At 38.7% G+C, this 25,209-nt stretch overlaps 3 protein-coding genes across 5 annotated transcripts; 2 read left to right on the forward strand and 1 right to left on the reverse strand.

Moving 5' to 3' along the window:
• Nucleotides 1–260: 260 nt before the first annotated feature.
• LOC133135862 (secreted frizzled-related protein 2-like) lies at nt 261–2,307 on the forward strand. Its single transcript, XM_061253181.1, has 3 exons — nt 261–756; nt 1,244–1,324; nt 1,905–2,307. The coding sequence occupies exons 1-3, from the start codon at nt 261–263 to the stop codon at nt 2,207–2,209; spliced, it is 882 nt and encodes a 293-aa protein (XP_061109165.1). The 3' UTR covers nt 2,210–2,307.
• Nucleotides 2,308–5,648: 3,341 nt separating this feature from the next.
• rnf175 (ring finger protein 175) lies at nt 5,649–15,333 on the forward strand. Of its 2 annotated transcripts, none has more exons than XM_061252311.1 (9): nt 5,649–5,784; nt 8,247–8,284; nt 8,805–8,946; nt 10,985–11,139; nt 11,511–11,618; nt 11,790–11,910; nt 11,999–12,132; nt 12,781–12,882; nt 13,642–15,333. In XM_061252311.1, exons 1-9 carry the CDS (start codon nt 5,764–5,766, stop codon nt 13,760–13,762), a joined length of 942 nt encoding a protein of 313 aa, XP_061108295.1. In that variant the 5' UTR covers nt 5,649–5,763; the 3' UTR covers nt 13,763–15,333. The 2 variants fall into 2 exon arrangements, with proteins under 2 accessions (XP_061108295.1, XP_061108296.1); XM_061252312.1 differs by having other exon boundaries at nt 5,730–5,855.
• A 3,120-nt stretch (nt 15,334–18,453) lies between these two features.
• LOC133135611 (toll-like receptor 2) lies at nt 18,454–23,640 on the reverse strand. 2 transcript variants are annotated; one of them, XM_061252757.1, is made up of 3 exons: nt 23,503–23,640; nt 22,558–22,675; nt 18,454–21,983 (listed from the first exon to the last, which is right to left on the reverse strand). In XM_061252757.1, exon 3 carries the CDS (start codon nt 21,962–21,964, stop codon nt 19,613–19,615), a length of 2,352 nt encoding a protein of 783 aa, XP_061108741.1. In that variant the 5' UTR covers nt 21,965–21,983; nt 22,558–22,675; nt 23,503–23,640; the 3' UTR covers nt 18,454–19,612. The 2 variants fall into 2 exon arrangements, with proteins under 2 accessions (XP_061108741.1, XP_061108742.1); XM_061252758.1 differs by lacking the exon at nt 22,558–22,675.
• Nucleotides 23,641–25,209: the final 1,569 nt, after the last annotated feature.

Below are 25,209 nucleotides of genomic sequence, written 5' to 3' on the forward strand. Positions count from 1 at the left end.
CAATTAAATTGGACCAATCAAACGTGTTCCCCAAGTGAACTCCTCCCTGCTTCATTTAGAAGAGACAGTTCGCATCCAATTGCTTTCCACAACGCAAAGAAAGGCCATTCATGAAGACAAAGACTTTCCTTCCTGTGAAACTTATGGATGCCGTCAAAATAACACCATAAATGTGTTAGGCTTCTATAAAGCGAAACTATTAAGGCAGTTGTCATTTCTGTTTTTCAATACTATTAGTACTTTCATTTAGGTGACTTGCAATGATGCATCTCAAATTCATTATAATTGCAATGGCATTGCCTGGATGCCTGGAAGCGATTCATGGGATATACTCCTTCGCTCATCCCGAGCTATTTTACAAAAAGAGCAACTGCAAACCCATTCCCGAAACTCTTCTCCTATGTCATGATATAGAGTACACGGAGATGAGACTTCCTAATCTTCTTGGACACGAGACCATGAAAGAAGTGCTCCAACAAGCATCGTCGTGGATTCCTCTGGTCCAAAAGCAGTGTCACCCCGACACCAGAAAGTTCCTTTGCTCTTTGTTCGCTCCTGTGTGCCTGGACGATTTGGACGAACCAATTCAACCATGCAGATCGCTGTGCGAGACAGTAAAGCAGAGCTGCGCCCCGGTCATGTCAGCATTTGGCTTCCCGTGGCCGGACATGCTGGACTGTAGTCGCTTTCCACCGGATAATGATCTATGTATACCTCCAGCCAGTATCGATAATTTTATGCCAGTCACCAGAGAAGGTAAAGTATTTATTTTTCAATGGAAAAGGCAGACATTTACATATTTATAACCTACGTCAGACTTGCCTGGTTGTCATTATGTTTTCCATAAACAACGCATTGCAGACAATATTGTATAAATAATATTTTTGTGGAATACTTTCTAACAAAAGCTATTCTACGCTATAATTTGGATAGCTAAAATTAAGGGCTAAACTAAGGATAAACTCATGTGGTTAATGCGAATAATCAGTGGTTTGTTTACATTCCATTTGAAGACTATTTTAAATGGTGGTAAAGTAAGTATAGCCAGCCTGCTGTTGGCCATATAGCCTACATGAAATTGTCTGAAACATCAAATCATGTGTAGTCCCAATTGTTTTGTTAAGTATGCATCCAACTAATGCTGTATGTTCATTTTACTCTAATATAATCCATTTTTATATTTACAGTCTATATTTTTGTTTATATATCTCCATAATTAATAGACATGTCTTTCTTCTTTCAGTACCTAAAGTCTGTGATGCTTGCAGAGAGAAAGAGGAGAATGACAACGAAATTGTTGACAACCTTTGTAAAAATGACTTTGGTGAGATTTCATTTCTTGATAGTCAAAATTATTTTAATAACTCACATGCATCATTTCATGTCTCTTGGCAGACCTTTATCAATCTTTTGTACCTGTGGGGATGGAAAATGCTCTGTACTTCATATCATACAACCTTATAATGCAAAACAGATTTTCACTATGTTTTCTATTATCCACATATTTTAATATTATTAAAGGGGTTCAGTAGGCCTATCCATAAAATATACTCTTTTCATTAAGCACAATCCATTTGTAATGTATAGAATGTCTCAATCATCAACAAATAGGTTACTTGTAAATTTCAAGATCCAAGACTGTATATTGTTTTTCTGCATTGTCTGTGTATACACTGAGTCAGACTCTCCACTGAGATTATCTGAAATGTAATGTTATTAGGTGACCAGTTCATTGAAGGAGACCTTGTTGCCTAATATTGTGTTGGGGGATGATTTGAATGAACTGTTTTGGTAGCCTGTTCATGGGTACTGGCATGTACTGTACTGTACTTCGTTTTTAATGAAAACAACAGCCCGTTGATTTGATATTGTCTCTGGCTCACGCTGTCCCGATGACCCTGCAGCCCTAAAGATCAAAGTGAAGGAGATCTCCTACATGAACGGCGACACCAAGATCATCCCGGAGACCAAGAGCAAAACCATCTACAAGCTGAACGGCGTGACGGAGCGGGACCTGAGGAAGACAGTGCTCTGGCTGAAGGGCGGCCTTCAGTGCACCTGTGAGGAGATGAACGACATCAACGCCGCCTACCTGGTGATGGGCCAGAAGATGGAGGGCAACCTGGTCATCACCTCCCTGAAACGGTGGCAACGCGGGCAGAGGGAGTTTAAGAGGATCTCACGCAGCATCCGCAAGCTGCAGTGTTGACCGGGGGCCACGCCTGCCTGATACGCATCATACCCCTCAGCACCTGAACACACAGCCCGCCAACAAAACCTGCGACTTGTAAAGCCAGGTAGAAATAAAATAAAAGTGTCAGCTTTCTTCTATTAATGCAGCTATAGTTGCTGTTTTGATAGAGCATGACATAACCATGGTACAAATCAGCCAGCAAAGATATTTTACTCCAGTCTTGCAAATGAACAGGTACATGAAATCTATATTTTTTACATAAATATTTGGAAATATGAAATTCTTTTTTTTTTTTGTTTTTTTTTGTTCATTTTCTGCCATAATACACTCTCAGAAATAAATGGTATGAAAAGTGCCTAAAATGGTATAGGGGTCGCTGTGGTGGTACCCTATAGATACCTAAAATTTTACCCCTAGCCAGCAATATATAATTAATTTGTACTAATTAATTTGGAAAATGAACTAATTTGAACCACCAAAAGTGAACATTACTGTACTTTCAGGGTACATTTGGGAAATTTGATCCTTGAAGAACAAAAATGTACATCCACTGTCACTTTATTTCTGAGTGTGTACTGTGTTTTTAAGCTGAATGATGAAACACGTTTTTATATGAACAACATTTAATGTTTAAAAATATGCTTTGTATACTCATTTTGAATAGCACTGATGAAAAAAAGAGGGTGAATTAGCAACAAGCCCATTTATTGCTGGGTATGGGCTTGTAGCTAAGCTTTGTAGCTTTGTACCAATTAGCGCTTAACATGTGTGTTAAATTGTATTTAAATATATTTGAATGTTTAACATGAATTTACTTCCCCTTGGTTTGACTTCATTGATGCATTAGACCTATAACTTTCAAGTCGATACACACATACGATACAATGTCATATGATAAATGCTAGCATGTTGATTAAATGTATTACCACATTTTCTTAACCCTTTAAGTATTGCCCCCTTTTCTTAACACAAGCCTGAAAATGACATACCCAAAATAAAATGGATAGTATTCTTAAACCCTTTGGACTACAGGCATAATCTTGGTCTCTTCTGAAAGTTATCCCTTTGCGGTTCTTTGCCAAGAGTCAAAATAACTCAAACAAAAGCTACAGAAGCTCAAACACAGTGGAAGTGGAAGTTTCTTTCTCACTGAAAATATGTTCTGATATTGAGTGGACACAGATTATTGTGGTTTTTTAGAATTAGAAACTATTATGCATTTGTTTCGCTGGATCCTTGCTGTGAAAAGGACACTGACATTACCTTTATTTGTGTCGTCTGTGGTTTTACAAAATGCAGAGAGTGTGAGGTCCCCCCACACTCATTTTGCCACCCACAAAATAAGGAACTGTTGTCGCTAAAGCAATGACATCTTAAAATAGGTTATAGAGATAGAACAGTGAGTTTTAATGCTACCATAGTGATTGAAAATTGCACCATGAAAAAAGGAATGAATGCAAAAAGGTGACACTTAAGGAGTTAAAACACACTACTCAAAGTTCAAGAAAAAGCATTTTTTATTTCCTGTTCCAAGATATAATTCAGCCTGTAAAGCATTCATGAATCATTCCAAAATATGTCAGTTTTGTAATATAATGCTTTATGTATTAATCTGTAAATACTCAGATAAACAGTTGTGTTTGGTTGTGTAAATACCTGTTCTTAAAATGTGCATATGTAATTGTTTTAAGGATCCTATGGTTTCCATAGGAATGAACAACTTTGGACTGTGGCCATTAGGACCAACTGTTTCTTTTGAGGCTGTTGGCCTACCTGCTGCCAAAATGTTCCAATATAACATAATGTAATTTTATTTAGCATCCTTTGATTTCTCCCTTCCATTCCTGTTCCTTCCTTCCTTTTTTTTTTTTTTTACATAAGTATATTAATACAATCTAAATAAATATATGTGTAATAATGTGTCTTTATGTATGTGTAAAAAAACCTGCGACAGAATTCCAAAATCATAGTATGTGAAGCCATCTAGTGGTAAAACTGAGTAGTGCAAGCCTAGGACATTATGAAACTTTTTCAATTCCTTTCGCTTTATTAACAATAAATTTGTATCATTTGTTATCCTTTTGGTGGGCTCAGGGGTTAGAGCAGGGCTCACCAACACGGTGCCCGCGGGCACCAGGTCGCCCCCAAGGACCACATGAGTCGCCCGCAGGCCTGTTCTAAAAATAGCACAACTCACTAGTGAGCTGCATCTAAAATTTTATTTTATTCTGTTGCTATTTTTTTTAATCACACTTTATATAGATTTAAAAATGACAATATCTTAAAAATATGTTTATTATACATGAAGTTTAGATAAGTTTAGGTGAACTCTGACCTACTCTATTTCAAAGGTCAGTATTGTGCGTGTGACAAAACAAACTGGTAGCCCTTAGTATGACTCAGTACCCATGAAGTAGCTCTCAGTTTCAAAAAGGTTGGTGACCCCTGGGTTAGAGGAATAAAATAGTCTGTTGGCCTGTACAGTAGCCTAAGGATACAGCCATTGTTTCAAGAGATATCATGCATTTGCACTAATTAAAGTAGCCTATTTATTTAAAAAAAATGTCATGCCTCACACTGTCAATGGAAACTATAAGTGACAAAATAGAAAATTCAGCAAAATCAATAGTATAGTCACATTTCCCCTCTCACTTCCATCTGGTGTATCAAATCAACAACTCTGGTATGTTGAAATAAAGTTAAGAAACAGTACTTATGTACAGAGAACACACCACGAGAGACTTGATGGTCTCCTGTACCTCTCACACTGTCCTTCCTGCAGACAAGAGATCAAAAGCATCTGCACACCCATACAACACAGCTGAAGCACATTCCAAACAGCATAACATCTGTGGAATATTCGAAAGTTTTTTTATTGTTTAAAGGTCATAATTAAAATAATTTAAAAAATAATAATTTAGACTCTCCAATCAGCCTAACCTGCATGTCTTTGGACAGTGGGAGGAAACCAGAGTAGCCGGAGGAAACCCACACAAACACGGGGAGAACATGCAAACTCCACACAGGGAGGCCCTGGCCGACCGGGATTTGAAATGGGTGTTTAATGAAGCCATTTTTGTATTAGATGGACATGTTGAGCAAAATTCTTCCAGGATCCTTCAGTTTGGAAATGTTTCCGTAGGGTACATGTTCTCCAGAATTAATTGGTGCTGTAGGTTTCTGTAAATTCAAAGATTTGGTTTCTTGTGAATGTGATAAATTTTGTTTGGTCTTTCCAATCACTTTGAGGAAGGAGTCATGAATAAATTGGACAGCCAATGCATGACATTGTGTGGAAATCCTTTATCTTTCAACACGTTGAAATTCCTTGTTTTGGCGCACATTAATCAAATTTTCATAAATGTTAAAGGTAATCCTATTTTTGTAGACCTCCGCTTGAGACAGCATACACGTGGGCATGCTTTACGGCAGTTACGTCAAGCCCCTTCCACTGCTCAGTGAAAAAGAATCCCATTACGTTTATAGCGCCACGTACATTCGTGAATAGGCTATTGGGTTTTCCTGAAGGATGAATCAGCTGGCCGGTGTAGGCTAATGGAAGAAGAAGCATGGCTGCAGTACAGGCTCAGGTAGCAAGCTAGCTACCTACCTCTTGTTATTGAGCAGGCACACAATAAGGCAAATCGACGTTGATACATTGGTTGGTCTGCGCATTTATGTTTTCAGTGCATGCAATGTAATGTCTGGTATATCGTCCTTACCAGCTTGCCCTCTCTGCAAACGTGGCTTGCAGACAAGCGACTATGTTAGCATGCATGGTATACAGCTAGCAAGGTAGCTGGTTAGTGTGGTATCAAAGGGAATGCATGAAGAAAATAAAATCGATGTGGCTACGACAAGGGGATTATGCTCAGGAATTTTAGCTAGCAAATGTTAGTTCTTTCGGCTATGGCAGCGGAGACACTGTGCTTTGATTTCGTGAAGGCATTGCTTAACGCCCGCGGATCGGTTGTTAAAGGGGTGCGTTTGATTTGGATGAGCCCGAAGTTTGCTCGAAATCTGTGCCTTTAAATGGCCGACGTTTATTTTGATTGCCTCATGCTTCGCAGTATTTGCCAAGCTTAATAGTGGTCTGCATTGTAGCGAGCTTTAGTTTCGTTTGCGAGCTTGTCATTGTGTCATACGTGAGATTAACAGAATCGCTGTATTTGGAAATGGGAGAAAAAAAGTCGAATTCATCCTATTTAAGCGTGAACATGTGCCCTCTTAGTTGCTTTTTACTCATCGTCTTTTTGGAATGGTCCTTTAAAATAAGAAACTGAGAAATGCTGCATGCTTTACTTGCAAACGTTAGCGATATTATATTTCAAGTCTATTGATTATGTAAACGACTTCATGGTCTCCTTCAAATAGGCGATGTGCAACCTCAAAGTTGATAAAAAATACTGTGCAGTCACAGTATTCAGTTAGGGGGCGTGGTATACTAAACTGTAGGGCCAAGGTAGGCGTTGAATTGTTTCTTGCTTTTCCTTTCCCAAAACACGTTTTACAGTCAGCTGTCAGAAAACTAAGGTAATGGGTTGGAATACAAACCAGGTAGGGAGCTGTGCATGCCTGTGTTAACCAGTCAATCACACATTAGAATCGAAATATAAACTAGCAGATCCCGCTCTGTAGATTGGCATGTGTACAGTACATTGGACTGTAACAACAGCATTGAGCAACATTTAGTTTCGAGATATTGTCATGATGCATATTTCATTAATGTGATGATTAATAGGTCTCAAAACTAGATGTGGGAAGGCCAATGGATAATGCTCCACTATATTTTATGTTCAAACATATTGGAAAACAATATACTTTTACATCAATACATTTACTCAAGTTTCAATGTTTTTATTTAGTAAACTAAATTTTATGAAAACCACAGGTGCCAATATGATTGACACCCCTAAAAAATATTTTTAATAAAATCAACCCAAGTGAAATTGTCAATACAATTTAACTTTAATTTAGTTTATCTCTGCCAAAAGGAACAATATTGTGTGAACTATATCCCATCACTTCACTAGCATATAAAAAATGTGTTATCAAAATCCCTTTGTAAACCATCAGCATGGGAAAAGCCAAAGACCTCAATTCAGGAGGCACAGATGGTAATTGACCATCACAAGTTGGGTAATGGATGCAAAAAAATACACACACAGTTAAACATACCACTTAGCACAGTAAGGGCAATAATACAAAGGCGTAAAACATATGGAATGGTTGCAAACTTGCCAGGAAGAGGATGCACATGCATATTACCTGCAAACTGAGGGAGGCCATAAGTAACCCAAGGTTCGCAGTTTAAGAATTGCAGAGATTGGTTGTGTCTTGGGTTCACTAAATGTAAAAGAAAATCAAATGGCACTTCCATACCAGCAAACTCTTTGGAAGCGTGGCACAAAGACTGCCCGTACTGGGAACAATAAACAAAATTTTGGATTTGCCAACCTTCCAACCGAATTATGATGGAAGTGCTATGGTCAGATGAGACCAAAACTGAACGTTTTGGCCATTCACACCATCGACATGGAATGCGTACAAGGAGAAGCACATACCTACTGTCAAATTATGGTGGTGTTTTGGAGATGTTTTGCTAATGACTCCAAGCATTCATCAAAAGAAATGGTTAAGTAAAAACAACAACCATGTTCTGCAGTGGCCATCATAGTCTCCAGACTTAAATCCCATGAAAAACCTGTGGGGTGAACTACAGAGGGGGGAATCCCAAAGATATCAATGATTATGCTCAAATCACTAATAAAGCACACTACGCCTGTTGGAAAATAAAGCTTATGTCAATAACGGTTTCTTTTTTTTTTTTAGTTTACAGAACTTTTTGTGCATATTTATCAAGGGTGCCAATAATTCTGGAGCCCACTGTATCAGAAAGATCCGAGAGGCCAATGTTATAAAGGGTCCACTTTCCCCTGGAATATCCCTTTAGTTTTATTTTGTTGTGCAACATTATCTGGGATGCCAAAGAACACACAGAATGAGAACATTACTTGTTCTTTCCTTGATTTAGCTTTCTCTTTTCCGTTAGGGCGATCTTTTGAAAATGACCCACAGAGAAAACTGGAAGTAAGTACTACATTTTATACATTTATAAATTCGAACAGTCTTGTCTGGTCATATACCACTGTGTTATTAAAATTTCTCATCAGTCTAACCACCAGAATATATCTCATGTTGTTCAACTATAACATTCTGTCTTCATCCCATTCCCTAAATTCCCTACTGTGTCTACTTTAAAGTATTCATTTCCCATTCCAGTTCCCATTAACATAAATATGGTGTGGCTGTCTGTGTCTTTTCTAACATTTTTGAAACCTTAAAGCCCCCTGTTGTTTCTGTACTGTCGCTGTAACTCTCCTGAGTTCCCCTTGGGGAAAAAAAAGGAGAAATGTTTATAGTTCCCCAAGAAGACAGGAAGCATATTCAGAGGGTTTAAGAAGTGTTTCACAGCGACCACTTGGTTTCTTTTAAATTCAAACTGCCGGACCCTATGGTATATTTACTCATTGATAAGGGAGTGAAAGGATAACTCCTCCGTAGTCTTCCAGTGACTCCAGTGTCCTCCTCTCCCCATTCTCCTTCCCAGGGTGCAGCATGAGAAGCTCCATGTCAAGCACAGTGGGCATGAGGCCATGCATGCGGAGATGGTCCTCATCCTCATCGCCACCCTCGTCGTAGCACAGATCGTCCTGGTGCAGTGGAAACAGAGGCACTGCAGATCCTACAACGTGAGTGCTATGGAATTACATGACGTTACACTTATTTAGTTTACGCTTTTATCCAAAGTGACTTACGATTAGACTCAGAAGGAGACGATCCCCCCTGGATGTGGGGGTTAAGGGCCTTGCTCAAGGACTGCCCTGGACTCTGGTTTGAAACCGAGGCTGGGGGGGAGTACTCTTGTGCTGAATCTGTATTTGTAAATGTCTGGTTGTATAAACGGGTAGTCTGTAAAGATGTGAGCCAAGTAAGTCCACTTTGACAAGTGTAATTCTGAACCCATAGTCTTTTTTTGGTTTCTGTTGCTTTCATTGCAGACTTCACCTTACAGTAGGTCAAAATAATTGACTAGCTTGGCCTTGTCTGCAAAAAGAAAGATGAGTGGATTGTTTTTAAGTGCCTCTCAATTGAAAATGTCTCCTTCTACACCTCTGTATTATAACTATATAGGACCGTTTTTTGGCTCAGTTCCTGATAGCTCCTGAATTTAGTCGCCTCATTAAGTTCCTGCCAGCCGTCTGCCCTGGAGTTCTATCTCAACAGTATTTGTGACTAATTTAATCTTGTTCTTCTTTGAGGAGACAAAGGTTTAGTATACAAATCAGACTACAGTGACATTTATTGTGCAATTAAGGAACCAATGCTTTTTTCCTGCTGTGCATGCTTGTCTGCAATCCCCTCAATTGGTGCATTTGGTAAACAGCATTGCTATGGCTAGGCATTATACAGTGGGCTCCAGAATTATTGGCAAGATTGATAAATATGCACAAAACCTACCTATTGTTGGGCTTTTTCCTAACCCCAGTAGTCAGAAAAGAATGTTGTACCTTTGAAAAAACAGCCTAATTTATCAGCAAATCCTCATTGCTTGCTGATAAGTTGAATTTAGTCTAAATGCTGCATTGTCATAGGAAGTTGTGTGCATGTGTTCAGATGTAAAACACTTAACTAAGTGCACTGCAATCTATTCCAGACCAGACGGATCTGTGTTAAAATGCAGGATAATGCAGAAATAGATAGTAGACCCTTACAGTAGTAACCACAGAGACTTGTGTTTATGGGTCGTTCAGTGTTGAGTGGAATGGAGTGTCAGACTAAGGATGGCCTAGCAGTTGGCATGCTGTATCTTGTTTATGCATATGTCACCTGCTGACCGATTATAACAATTATGAGTTAAATTTATTTTGGGTGATCCAAATGAGTAGCTTGGATATCAATTATGGAAGAAAAATTGACATTTAGTTTATTGACATCCTTAGTTTCCCTGGAAGTTTCTTTTTGTCCTCCAAACTTACAAACAAAGGTTTCAGGGAGGCCCGGTATTTCCTATAGGGTCAGATTGGAATTATGCTGTTGAACTGCAGGGCACAAACAGAGTTTTGTAACTGCAGATGTTTCGAGCATTCATAATCTAAGAGGCAAACATTGGACATTTTTCCCTGTTACTGGAGGGTTTCTCTGTAATATACACTCAGTGAGCACTTTACAAGGTAGACCTGTGCACCAGCTTGTTAATGCAACTATTTAATCAGCCAATCATGTGGCAGCGACTAAATGCATACAAGCATGCAGACATGGTCAAGTGGTTCTGCTGCTTTTCAGGCCAAATGTCAAAGAATTTCGGGAAGCAATGTTTGTTGGGGTCAGACACGGTGGTTTTTCAGTCACTGCTGATCTCTTGGGATTTGCATGCACGACAGTCTCTAAAGTTTGCAGAGAATGCTGCGAAAAACAAAAAATATCCAGTGAGCTGCAGTTCTGCCAGCAAAAACGCCTTGCTAATAAGAGAGGTCAGAGGAGAAGGTCCATACTGGTCAAAGCTAACAGTAACTCAGATAATCACGCATGACAACAGTGGTATGCCGAAGAGCATCTGTGAACACACAATGCATTAAACATCGAAGTAGATAGGCTACAGCTTTATTAGGTATTTAAATAAGTCTAATAAATACCTAATAAAGTGCTCACTGGGTGTGTTTTGATCATTGTAGGTGTAATATGGGGCAGAGGACTGTCACTAATTGCATCTGTTCTTTGCTTTGGCAGCTGGTCACCCTGGTACAAATGTGGGTCGTCCCTCTTTATTTCACTATAAAGCTGTACTGGTGGCGCTTTCTCTCTACTTGGGGGATGTTCTCTGTCATAACCAGCTATGTCATCTTCAGAGCCACCCGTAAGCCCCTGTCTGGCAGGACCCCACGGTATGTACTCCCAGCAGAAGTCACTCCTGCCCTAAATCGCTGAGGCATTAGCATGAAACCAAGGGACAGCGGTTGGATGGACATACCATATGATTTCATCTCATTTCCGCGTGGACCTATGTGCTGGATGTATCCCAAATAAACTCTCCCTTGGTTGAATTGACATTCTAACTACACATTTATTTGTTATATTTATTTGTTAAGGTAATTTAACTGTAATTTTCAAGACAGCTTTTCTGTTTTTCGGTCAATACATGGTATCAATAATCTTCCAGGACAGTAGTAGTGCAGAGGGTTAGAACCCCATGTGAACAATAACAATGTTTTTATTTTATGTATTGATGCCTTGTTCACCTCTATTTCTTTCTCAGGATGGTCTACAAGTGGTTCCTCCTCATATACAAACTGAGTTACGCAGTCGGTGTCGTTGGGTACCTTGCAATTATGTTCACAATGTTTGGGTTCAATGTGTTCTTCAGGTAGGCTTCTAAATATTCTTTAATTGAGTATTTAAGTGGCATATTTCAGAGAATTAGGGAATTAGCCTAACCAAATCGTAAGGAACGTATGACTTTCTGGTCTTCAAAGTCAGCTGAGAGCCACCTCTCTGGTGGTTTCTGTTTAAGAGAGCATGACTTGTTTGCCAACAGGATTAAAGCAGAGGATTCGATGGATGTGGGTGTGATTATGCTGTTTTATGGCCTGTACTATGGAGTCATGGGCCGGGACTTTGCGGAGATATGCTCGGATTATATGGCGTCAACAATAGGTGTAAGTGACTCACTTTGCCCTCTGAATATGCTATGCACCATAGACTGAAGTGAAAGCAGTGGTTGATGCTGAAATATTGTTGTTTCAGTATTACAATGTTGGGGGCATGCCTTCTAGAAGCCTCCGCGACGATATATGTGCTGTGTGCGGGCAGAAGATCTTTGTGGATGTGGACGAGGAAGGGATTATTGAAGACACATATCAGCTGTCCTGCAATCACATGTATCCTTCTATCCTTCTGTGTGGAAGTGACAGATTATTCAATGTGCATTAGGGTGGAACTGCTGTATACTGTCCCATATATTGTCTTTTTTTTCTGTGATATAAACTGTATGCTATCATAATATCATAATATGAATGTAATGCATGTGTACAAGTCTCTCTATTTCCCTTTCTCAATTTCAATTTGCTTTATTGACATGACAAATAAATGTCTGTGTTTCCAAAGTATCGAAAAATGCAGATTGATAAAATATTTATAATTAAACACTTGCATGTAGTTTACATGCTTTCTTGGAACACATTTTCCTATACGTTGCCACATATTATGTATTGTATTTTGTTCCTTCCAGGGAGGTCTGGACTAAAATTAACCTTGCGTAACTGTATTGTAGGCCTGCAGGGTAGAATTGGACCCCCCTAACCTCCCTTTAGTCCTTTTTTAATGAGGTCCTTTCCCACGGATCCAATGACCTGAATTATACAATTATTACATTTGGGCACATGCACACAGAAGAACTGCTTAGGTGATGAAAACACAGCTAAAAATAATGAAGGCGACAATATCCTGTAACTGTGTCAGGTATGAGTAATCTTAAGCAAGATCATTAATTTAGCAGCCTTTTGCTCCTTAACGTTTCTCATGAACAGATTCCATGAATTCTGTATTCGCGGTTGGTGCATTGTGGGAAAGAAGCAGACCTGTCCCTACTGCAATGAGAAGGTGGACCTGAAGAGAATGCTGAATAATCCGTATCCTTAACCGTTTTCAACTTATCAACACTGCTGCAATCATAGAACTGGAGAAAGTGAAGTGAAGAAATACACCTTCCAGCAACTTCAAAGCTCTATCGTATCATGTATATTTGAAATGCACATGTGGGAATAAAATGGTAAAATCGAGCAACGTTGTTTTCAGAGAAGTTCGACGGTTGAAACTATAACCGCTGAACACACATGTATCTAGCTCTACCTTCAGAAGGTGCACGGATCACTGGGCTCAACCAGCGGATTACTGAATTATACATGTGTGTTCAGCGTGTAAATAAATGAGACAGCTTCGGAGTTGCTGTAAGGTTGTATTTCTACACTTTGAAGGAGGTAGGCTACTGACTCATATAGGCTTTCAAGTCTTTATGCTAAGCTAACATGTTATGATAACATGGAAACCAGTGAATGCATGAAAATGAAATCAAACATCTTGTCTAAGTCTGGGTAAGTCGGAAAAAAGATATATTTCCCCAAATGTTTGTGTATTCCTTTAAAGGTTCATACATTACATTACATTACATGGCATTTAGCAGACGCTCTTATCCAGAGCGACGTACAACAAAGGTACAAAAAGTGAATTGATTAATAAAACTGAGCTCAGCCATTTTGGAAATGAATTTTTGTTGCCTCAAAAATGGATTCACTTGCATGCATTTTGGAAATAAGAGCACCAATATTGGGGAAACCAGCTGCAGCAGAACGTACATTTTTTCTAGAAATTTCCTTTACCCTGAAAACCAGCTGGGAGCGCACACATATGTTATATGGACAGTTATTGGACTGGCTGCGATACCTTGTTGCTTGGCAGCCTATCATTATTGGCATTGTTCATGGTATTAATTTCTCTTTAGGACTTGAATAGTACATTGCAGCATTATGTTTAAATTAACAATTTGCATGTGTATTATTTGTAAATTCTGTATTTCATCATGTATATGCAAAAAAAAAACTTTTATATATTATAATTTATTGAAAGAAATGGTTTACAGTACTAAAATGTTCACAGTTTTGTACCTCACTGCCTCATAAATTCCATTGCTCTTTGTCAAAGCCCCCAATTTTATTTCTGTTAAGAAAATCTATGAAATAAAAATCCATATATAGTAGCAGGAAGTTACTGTATATAGTAGAAAAACCAGGATTCTGTTCTACAACATGCTTCTAGTAAATAATTTCGGTAATTGTATTGTAAATGCATTCAATGTATTTCCAATTCAGTTCAATTTCATTTGTGCAGTGCTTTTTACAGAGATGGAAAATTGCGAATGAGGCCATGATTCCTTGAAAACCTAAATTTAAAAGAATGTATTGTAATATGGATGTGCCATAATGGACTAATAGAACATTTAATAGGTTAATAAGATAATGCTATTTTGTCAGAATTGCAAGATAAATAGGCTAACATTTTAACATTCAGTTAGTAGTACGGGTATATCTTTTACTCTGCCATTTTGGTCTTGATAAGAGTACCTGTACCTGTAGGTAAGGTCAGTGTTTATTCGACTTGCCAAATCAAAAAACTAATTTATGAAATTGTTTATCCAAGGACAAAATACATGACGTTTGAATGGAGCCCAAAGCTAATACAATAAGGACAATAAAGAATAAATACTTGGGGAAAAATGTGTAAAAAAAATGTGTAAAATATAAACCATTTAGTTCGGAAGTGAATTCCAAGGAAGGATAGTGATAAAATGTTTTTGTAAACAAACCGTTTATGTTCATGCTTATGTGTACTGCCTGTTATCCCAGTCATTGCTGAGGATGATAATGAGTAGCACATTTTCCCACACAGCAAGTCATTGCCAAACATTACAAATTTAACCCAACGTGCATAACAAATTAATATTTGTGTGCAAATTTTATAGGGCTGTGCATGTTACGACTGGAAAATAATTTACAACAGTAACTATTCATATTATGGTGTTAATTAAATCTAGTTTTTTATTCAGTTTAAATAAATACTTTCATACAATTTACAGTGAAGAAATGTTTGGAGATTTGGTGTGAAACATGCATGAAAGGAATATAGCAAATGCATAAACCTGAAAACAAAAAGGGACTTGTTTTAGACATTTAAAGATAGATTATAGACATTGTGCATTGTGCGTATTTTATATTTGGTTACTGAAATAACTCTTGCTTTATTGCTGATTTTTAAGATATCTTATTTTTTTGATTTTTTTTTTTTTACAAAACAGAATAACCCATTCCCAACAGGGTAGCTGGAGGGCTGTAGTGCTTTATTTTTATAGTGTGGAATCTTCGAGAAACAAAAATCCTCAAAGGCTCTTAGAGCCCACAGTGCTTTTGCTGTTAAAAGTTTCTGTCTGTATTGGATTATGGTCAGGAATCTGGAAATCATCCAGTGGAGCTTCAGCTCTCTTTTGATGCCGTTGGAAGAAATAAAATGTTTTTCTTGTTTGTTTTTCATGTTATCTCTTCAATGCTCCTTTTGGGTTATTTTACTAGTCTGCTGTTATTCAGCATAATGACAGAAAGTTGTCAAATAAAAGGTTGTTACACTACACACGTAGTATTATATAAAAGAACACTTAGACAATTATGCTTTGAAATTGCACCTCATTAATATACCAACTGACTTAACTGGTTAGTTAATTATGTTCAACTCATTAGTAGGTATACTACGGGTAATCATACAATACTCAAAATAAAGCTACATACTGTAATACGGATGGTGCAATTACAGATTAAGGTATTTGCACCAAAAAAAGATAATTATAGATATGTGTATTAATGTAGTATGTTGACACAATTTGGATATTCTTTCATGGATGCCACAATTTTTAACTGTCATTGCTGACAGCCTGTGTCAGGGAATGATATGAATCACTTGTATTGTATAGGGCAGGCAAGGTCAGAAGAAGTATCTGGAAAGAGCATCCAGACATAGTTCTAATCTATTGTTGATGCAGCTTGCTTTAGCAGCATGGATGCCAGTATATGAACAAAAGTGTTGCTTATGCTCGACACTGCTATAAAGATTTCAGCAAGTGGGCCATTGGAGAGAGCAAATGGAGATATAATATAAATGATCTTATCTTTTATAGACTGTGGGCAGGTCCTATCAATACATTCAAACAGAAACAAAAGACATGCACATCTTAAAATATGAAAAACATTAAATATCCAAAATGATTACAGATTATGGGTAATACATTTCCTAATTTAATAAAAAGAATGTCTAGAGTAAATGCATAATAGAATAGAACATACAGTGCCCTCCGTAATGTTTGGGACAAATACCCATCCTTTATTTCCCTCTGTACTCCAGATGGAACACCATCAGTCTCTGGATATCTTATTTTCAGGTTGTCCTACAAGCGATAGTAAAACTCCTTGCATGTGAATGGATCTCCATCTGAATTGGAGGAGTGGGACTAGATTCAGCTGTGAATTATGCTGATACAGTACGGAACACATTTGTTGACTAAATGGCTTTAAGTAAATCAAGGCTCCAAGGAATCAAAGGAGCCTAAAACCACTCTTCTGCTGCCTTAGTTTTGAAGAACCAATCATCAACTATTTTTTCTCTGTTAACTTTTTGAAAGATGCCCGGTCTTTTCAGTGATGCTGCTGGCTTTGTCCTTCTCTAGAAACTGATTTTATACTACTTTTTTGTCATTGGCTTTTCTTCATTGTGATATATTGTAATACTGCTATGACTTCTGCATAATGGATTTTAAATGAAACAAACAAGATATGCTTTAACAGCTTTAATTTGAGGGTATTTACATCCAAATCAGGTGAACGGTGTAGGAATTACAACAGTTTCTATATGTGCCTCCCACTTTTTAAGGGACCAAAAGTAATGGGACAATTGCTGTTCCATGGCCAGGTGTGTGTTATTCCCTCATTATCTCATTTACAAGGAGCAGATAAAAGGTCTAGAGTTAATTTCAAGTGTGCTATTTGCATTTGGAATCTGCTGCTGTCAACTCTCAATATGAGATCCAAAGAGCTGTCACTATCAGTGAAGCAAGCCATCATTAGGCTGAAAAATCAAAACAAACCCATCAGAGAAATAGCAAAAACATTAGGTGTGGCCAAATCAACTGTTTGGAACATTCTTAAAAAGAAAGAACGCACCGGTGAGCTCAGCAACACCAAAAGACCCAGAAGACCACGGAAAACAACTGTGGTGGATGACAGAAAAATTATTTCCCTGGCCAGATCAAGAACACTCTCCAGGAGGATGGTGTATGTGTGTCAAAGTCAACAATCAAGAGAAGACTTCACCAGAGTGAATACAGAGGGTTCACCACAAGATGTAAACCATTGGTGAGCCTCAAAAACAGGAAGACCAGATTAGAGTTTGCCAAACAACATCTAAAAAAGCCTTTACAGTTCTGGAACAACATCCTATGGACAGATGAGACAAAGATCAACTTGTACCAGAATGATGGGAAGAGAAGAGTATGGAGAAGGAAAGGAACTGCTCATGATCCAAAACATACCACCTCATCAGTGAAGCATGGTGGTGGTAGTGTCATGGCGTGGGCATCTATGGCTGCCAATGGAACTGGTTCCCTTGTATTTATTGATGATGTGACTGCTGACAAAAGCAGCAGGATGAATTCTGAAGTGTTTTGGGCAATATTATCTGCTCATATTCAGCCAAATGCTTCAGAACTCATTGGACGGCGCTTCACAGTGCAGATAGACAATGACCCAAAGCATACTGCGAAAGCAACCAAAGAGTTTTTTAAGGCAAAGAAGTGGAATGTTATGCAATGGCCAAGTCAATCACCTGACCTGAATCCGATTGAACATGCATTTCACTTGCTGAAGACAAAACTGAAGGGAAAATGCCCCAAGAACAAGCAGGAACTGAAGACAGTTGCAGTAGAGGCCTGGCAGAGCATCACCAGGGATGAAACCCAGCGTCTGGTGATGTCTATGCGTTCCAGACTTCAGGCTGTAATTGACTGCAAAGGATTTGCAACCAAGTATTAAAAAGTGAAAGTTTGATTTATCATTGTAAGTTTGTCCCATTACTTTTGGTCCCTTAAAAAGTGGGAGGCACATATAGAAACTGTTGTAATTCCTACACTGATTTGGATGTAAATACCCTCAAATTAAAGCTGAAAGTCTGCAGTTAAAGCATATCTTGTTTGTTTCATTTCAAATCCATTATGGTGGTGTATAGAGCCAAAAAGAGGAGAATTGTGTCGATGTCCCAATATTTATGGACCTGACTGTATTTCATGCCCAAATAATTGGTGGGGGGGTATGGAAGATTAACTGGTTAATTTGTTTTTGCCAACATTTATAAAGGCATTTATTGCGGGCAAACCATTAGGCTACTTGAACGCAAAGAAACAAGCACTATGGTGAAAAAGGTTAGCCTACTTATTCCAGTATTGTTGACTCAAGTATCAAGAATTTATTTTGGTGTGCCTAATTAACCCTTTCCCCATTGCACCCCCCCCCCCCCCTATTTTGTACTCATCCTATAAAAGTGTCAATATCTCAAAAACAATTTATTGAACACATATTGTTGAAGACTAAAGAAGAGACTTGTACCATTCATGAGGTTGAGACAGAACAAATTTATGTCAGAGCATGCACAGTGTCCACAAACGTTACACTAAAATACAAAGAAATTACAAAAAGCCTTGTGTTTTGATAGTTTACATTACATTTAGCCATGAACATCTCAATTTCTAAGTCAAGGACCAACCCACAACTAGGTTATATTTGTGCCCAAAATACGGTAAAGATATCGACAGGCATTCAAATTCCACAAGTTTTCCCAAAACTGCATCCAGATGTCCTCAAGTGTCCCCAAATTTATCCAAATACAAAACATCTGCATTTATTTTTGTCCAGACACATGAACGATCAGAAAAGCTTATTTTTCTATTAAAACAGATTTTATGATACAAAATGTAATGACAATTAACCTTCACGCATGTTTTATTCACCTGATTACTCAATCTAACGCTTTATAACAAATATGCATCACATTTAAAATGGAACTTTATTTCAAAATTAGATTAACCAGAGGTAATAAAAAATGATTGAATCTTTTACCATCTTGTAACATCTTTATTTTATACACTAAATTACACGCCGTGGTATCGATAAGAGTATCGATAAATACCGGCACCGATAAGGAGTATCGGTATTGGTATCGGTATCAATAAAATCCTAACGATACACATCCCTAGTCTTTGGAGATCTCTTTTTTGCAAGGCATGGTTCACATCAGCAGAGGCTTCTTGTGAATAGCAAACCAAAACGTTTGAGTGTTTTTTATAAGTCAAAGTAGCTCTACACCTCGCTCCAATCTCGTTTCATTGATTGGACTCCAGGTTTGCTAACTCCTGACTCTAATGAGCTTTTGGTGAAGTCATTAGCATAAGGATTCACTTACTTTTTCCACCAGCACTGTGAATGTTTAATGGATGTGTCCAATAAAGACATGAAATATTATAATTGTTTGTGTGGTATTAGGTTAAGCACATTGGGTTTGTCTATACTTGGGACTTAGATGTAGATCAGATCACATTTTATGACCAATTAATGCAGAAAACCAAGTAATTCCAAAGGGCTCACATACTTTTTTTTGCCACTGTATATTGTCTCATTAGGAGAAAACCTAAAAGTGTTTGGTTGTTCCCCAGTCTTCCCTCATGTTTACAGCGAATATTGGCCATTGAGACTTTCTTGTACTTTCTAAGCCAAGTTAGGCGTCTCTTTTAATTGCTACCTTGAGATTGTCCCAGAATAGAGGTCTTTGCATCTCATCTTCTGGCCACTCCAAATAGGTTCTTGAGTTCATAAATTTGCGCAGTTTACAGAACCTCTTGGGAATGGTTTCCTTGGAGATGGGCTCCAGAAGAATCAGGACAGCAGTGTCATTTTTCTCTGCAAACAGGCGAAAATGCAAGAAATCAAGCTCATACTTGCACCACTCACTGCTGACGAAGTGCTGGGACAGGACAAAGAGAGTTGTGTGGCTTTTCTCCATAGCATTGATAATGTTGTCTGCTATCCACTGCCCAGGAAGGAAGTCACGTTTGTGCAGGCAGAGCCGAAATGGTGGCTGGGCTCCCTCCAGTTCCTGGACCAGGAACTCCTCAACCCACTCAGAATCCCTCTCGCTGTAAGAAACAAAAGCGTCATAGCAGATGGCGATGTTCGCATTAATCTTTCGTTTCCTCTTAGCTTGAAGCCAAGCGCAAGTCATCCTTATGTACCAAACAACATGGAGCTTGTAGCAAAGGATCCCACAGATGAGTGTTGCCAAAAAGACAATAGTGGATAGTCCAGACACAGCCACCATCATGTGACACTCAAATATGGAGAGGTGTGCATCTACAACCAGTTGTCCTCTCAAATCAACTGGTGTGTCACACACATAGCTATCTGGTCCATCAACAATCCTGACTAACTGTCCAACTTTTTGCTGCATAAAAGCCAAAAATTCACATGAACAGTCAAATATGTTGTAGCCAGCTTCCAGATTTTGCAAGTTCTTATACTCCTTCAAATCCATTGTGTCAAACATGTTGATAATGTTTTTCTGGATCTGCAGTAGCTGTAGGGTTGGGAACCACCTTCCTGAGGGCAAGCTCCTGAACTTGTTGCCTGAGATGTAGAGCTCTTTGAGGTAAGGTAGTTCTATGTCAAACACAGTCAGGTAATTGCCACGTAAATCTAAGACGTGCAAACTCTTTGGGAGACATGCTGTTATGTCCCGTAGTTGGGTCAAGGACAGATTTAAGTATCGCAGACTTGTGGGCCAAGTGCACACTACAGGCATTTCAGAAAATACATTTTGACTTAAATCCAAGGACTCAAGCTTGTTGAGGTTTCTGACTAAGTGGCTCATTATATCAAGATACCTAAGAGAGTTCTTGCTCACATTAAGAGATCTGAGCTGCTGCAATGTACCATGTCCATCACACATGGACTCTCTCATGGCAATATCAGTGAGCAAGTTCCCAGTGAAGTCCAGATATTCCAACCTTTTCAAGAGCCTAGACGTTGGGCAGGGCATGAGAAAGACTTGGCTGTTAATGACAGATATATTCTTGGGGAATTCAAGGATATTTTCGAGGTAACTGAGAGAACTAAATGCATACAAATCCTGAATTGCTAGATTTTTTATATACAATGTTTCCAGCTTGTCATAGCGTGTGGCATTTACATTGTCCCAAAAGTCACGTCCAAGAAATGATGAATCCTCAATCCCTAAAAATGTTATTGGAGAGTTATCCATTGCCATCAGGAAGTAAATGATGGCTTCATCAGTGGCTGTCACATTATTTAAGGAAAACCTTGTCACACCCTTCTTCATGGCTTCAACAAATGGCTGGACGGTGGCATTACTATTCATCATCACATCAGCAATAGTCAGAGAAATATCAGAGTTGCAGATGTCCTTCAAGATGTTTTTCACAAGAACCAAATCATTCTGAAATGAATGGCGAAGGCAAAGGGTAAGGGAGCCATTGAGTTGGATTTGTCTGAGGGCACCCTTCTCATAATGAATCAGGTGGTTGAGAGATAGCACCATTTCATCTAGATCTCTCAAACCCACCAGGTCATTCTTGCCCATGTAGTAAAGCCGGGGACTACCTAACCGCAAGGTTCTCATCTGTCCCAGCCGGTAAAAAAGAAATCCTCTCCCTAATTTTTCGTAAGTATTCCCTAAGAGGTTTAGATGCCGAAGTGAGATAAGCCAGTCAAACCAATACGAGTATAATGTGGCAAGGTGGTTGTAGGACAGGTCAAGTCTTTCCAGGTTACCAAGAGAAGAAAAAGCACTTTCGTGAATAGATTTAATCCAGTTATTTTGCAGGTAGAGAGTTTTCAAATGGCTATATTCTTGAAAGTCATCCTCTGTAATAATTTCAATTTGGTTGAAGGAAAGGTTGAATCCCAGGGTGTCTTTAGGCACCTTGGGGACCTGAGGAAGTCTTTCATTAGAGCAGTCACAAAAGGACTGCTTGTCACAATGCTGTCTCTCCAACTGCATGGTCTGCCTTGTGAGCAGACACACAAAGAGTAATGTAATTATCAGGGTTCCCATTCTGGAGGAGGAAGAACACCTGTCAAGAAGACAGTTATGTGTTAGTATGCAGTGTTGCGTTGATACAAAGTTAAATGTTTACAATAATAATAATGCATAATAATAATTACAGCAGTATAAGTCCAAGTGTGTTATCCAAGAAAAAATAAGTGTATAGTTTAGTTCAGCTATAAATACTTTATAGTAAAGCTATATGTTTTGAGGCTGAAGAACCAGAGAAAAATGCATAAAAATAAAAACAAATTATAAAGTAATACATTGTATGAAATCTGTTGAATATGAAATGTCAGAAGGACATCTGAAATCCTTAAGGAGGAAAGGCCATGTCTGATGGTTTTACAATGGCAGTTCTAGGTCTGTTGGAGGTTTGCGGTCTAAAGTTCATTTTTGTATGTTTATTTCAGTAAATGGATGGACTGCATATATCCAAAGCACTTTACAACTGATGCCCCACATTCATGTAAACACTACCAACTCGTCAGGAGCAGTTGGGGGTTAGTTGTTGACAACTGCTCTTACCTCTTGAGCTAATGTCACCCTAAATAATGCTTATTGTAAATGCCAATTTTACAGTATATAATTAAACAAAGTACCTGGAAATTCTGATAGAAAATCTGGTTGTTTCTGCTTGGAAGCTGAGACTTGGTCATAGGTAGGATGTCCAGTAGGACAATGACTCCAAACCTACATCAAAATCCTGTGGACGCTGAACTGAAGAGGGGGTTCCATAAAGAATAAGGATATCAATAATTATGAAAAGAATATAATCCTGTTTTATACACTCAGTGAGCACTTTCTTAGGTCGAACTGTACACCAGCGTGTTAATGCAAATACTTAATCAGCCAATCATGTAGCAGCAAAATGTGGTCAAGAGGTTCAGCTGTTTCAGATCAAATGTCAGAATGTGGAAGAAATATGATCTAAGTGACTTTGTCCATGGAATGCTTGTTGATGCCACACAAGGTGGATTGAATATCTCAGAAACTGCTGATCTCCTTGGATTTTCCTGCTCAACAGTCTCTAGAGTTTGCAGAGAATGGTGCAAAAAACAAGAAAACATCCAGGGAGCAGAAGCTCTGTGGGCAAAACCTCCTTGTTAATGAGAGAGGTCAGAGGAGAATGGCCAGAGGAGAAAGGCCAGACTGGTCAAAGCTGACAGGAAGGTGACAGTAACACAAATAACCACACATTACAACAGTCGTATACAGAAGAGTATCTCTGAACACACAACTTGTCAAACCTCTCAAGTCGATAGGCTACAGCAGCAGAAGACAAATAAGTCAAATAAATAACCAATAAAGTGCTCACTGAGTGTAATGCAGTTCAGGCACTCTATCCATGAAGAAAATGATCATTTTCAAGTCTTGCAATTGAATACAAAGTTCAATTGAATACAAAGTTTCTTGTTCCAAAATATTCACAAACTATAAGTTTCACCCTCTGGTTCTGAAGCCTCAATTTCTTATTGTGAAGACAACCATGATCAAAGCAATGAACAAGCACGGTAAAAACATAATTGTGTACAATTTTAATTTACCTTCAAGGAGCTCCTCTGTGCTGCTTATAGATCGCTTTGTTTCAAGGTTAATGGGGAAGTAAGCTTGATTCAACGCAGTTCAGTCTCCGGAAGTGGGGACCTCTGCAGACTCAGAACTTCCTCCATTGTATGCATTTGAGCAAGGAAGACAATAGTACTCACATTTTGTTAAAATTATCAGGTCTCAAAGTTCATCATCAACTTCACAGGACTGCTTGCTGGTTTCCAAGTTCAGAGTATTTGCATATACATTTTTACCAGATAGCAACTTCCTGGTCTGAGAACTACAGACATTGTTCCTGTTCACTGCAATCAGGTTCAGCTGTTCAGGGCTATGGAGTTCAAAACAATACTGGTGGAAGTAGATTCAGCCTACCAAATCAGGAACATTGGAAAAGTAGTATGTCTTTTGTTTTTAAACTGAAATGAAAATGCACAAATGTGAAGAATGTTACTCCGAAATAGATTGTAATTGTTACTAATATACCTATACCTATTTACTAATATAGCCTTATATAAAAAATATAAAAAAACATTAATTTAAACTTTCACATCAATTACCAATATTCAAACCAGCAGAAATCATTATCTCATTAGAAAATCATCTTTGCAACTGTCTGCTTTCAGAATCATAAAACTGGTTTTCAGTGACCTGGTAAGGCAACTAGGGCCAGTGATTTGCACTTATTTGATCCCAAACACTGCTAACTTTCCCCTCGTAGCATTTAGCAATAGTGCAAACTCACACGCCTGTCCATTTCCGCATAAGCCACGCTTTTTCAACAGAGATTAGGAGCTAGGTATTGCACAACTGTGCCTGACACTTTGGATTTCATTTGCCATTTGGCTGAACGGTCAGTTTGTAATGGTTCAAATCGCTTCGACTGTAAAATAAAAAATAAAAACTTTGCTCATACTGAAAGTACTTTACAGTGATGGGGGAAACTGGCCACAACCACCACCAATGTGTAGCGCTGGAGAGAAAAATTATAATGAATAATGGGAATAATGTTAAAACAAAAATAAATGTTCAGGTTTTATTAGATTACATTACATTAATGGCATTTGGCAGATGCTCTTATCCAGAGCGACGTACAACAAAGTGCATACCCATAACCAGGGATAAGTTCCACCACTGTGGAGCCAGAACAGACAGTAGTCGTGAGCGTGAGGTGGAGGTTCGGAGAGGGGGCGGTGCCAAGCGGCCTGTGGAGGCTAAACGAAGAGGTCTGGCAGGGGTGTAGGGTCTGATGATTTTTTGGAGGTAAGCTGGGGAAGACCCCTTAACTGCCTGGAAGGCTAGCACCAATGTTTTGAATTTGATGCGAGCCATGACAGGCAGCCAGTGGAGGGAAGTAAGCAGGGGGTGACGTGTGAGTATTTGGGAAGGTTGAAGACCAGACGAGCTGCTGCATTCTGGATAAGTTGGAGGGGTCTGATGGCGGACGCTGGGAGGCCAGCCAAGAGGGAATTGCAATAGTCCAGGTGTGTTTCAGTCTCACACAAGCATTGTTCCAAGACATAGCACCTGATGCCACATTTGATTAGAAGATAATTGTTTTTAGTAGTTTTAAGCTTTCACGGGACAGTGAACCAATGAGGTGAGTGATAGATATCCTCTTGAGGGAAATAAGCAATCCAGTTCAATTGCTGCTTGAACACAGAAAGACTACTATTTCTGTATCTCTGAGTACTTGCCTCCAGATC

Source organism: Conger conger, chromosome 8, assembly GCF_963514075.1.
Source record: "Conger conger chromosome 8, fConCon1.1, whole genome shotgun sequence".
Lineage (NCBI taxonomy): Eukaryota > Metazoa > Chordata > Actinopteri > Anguilliformes > Congridae > Conger > Conger conger.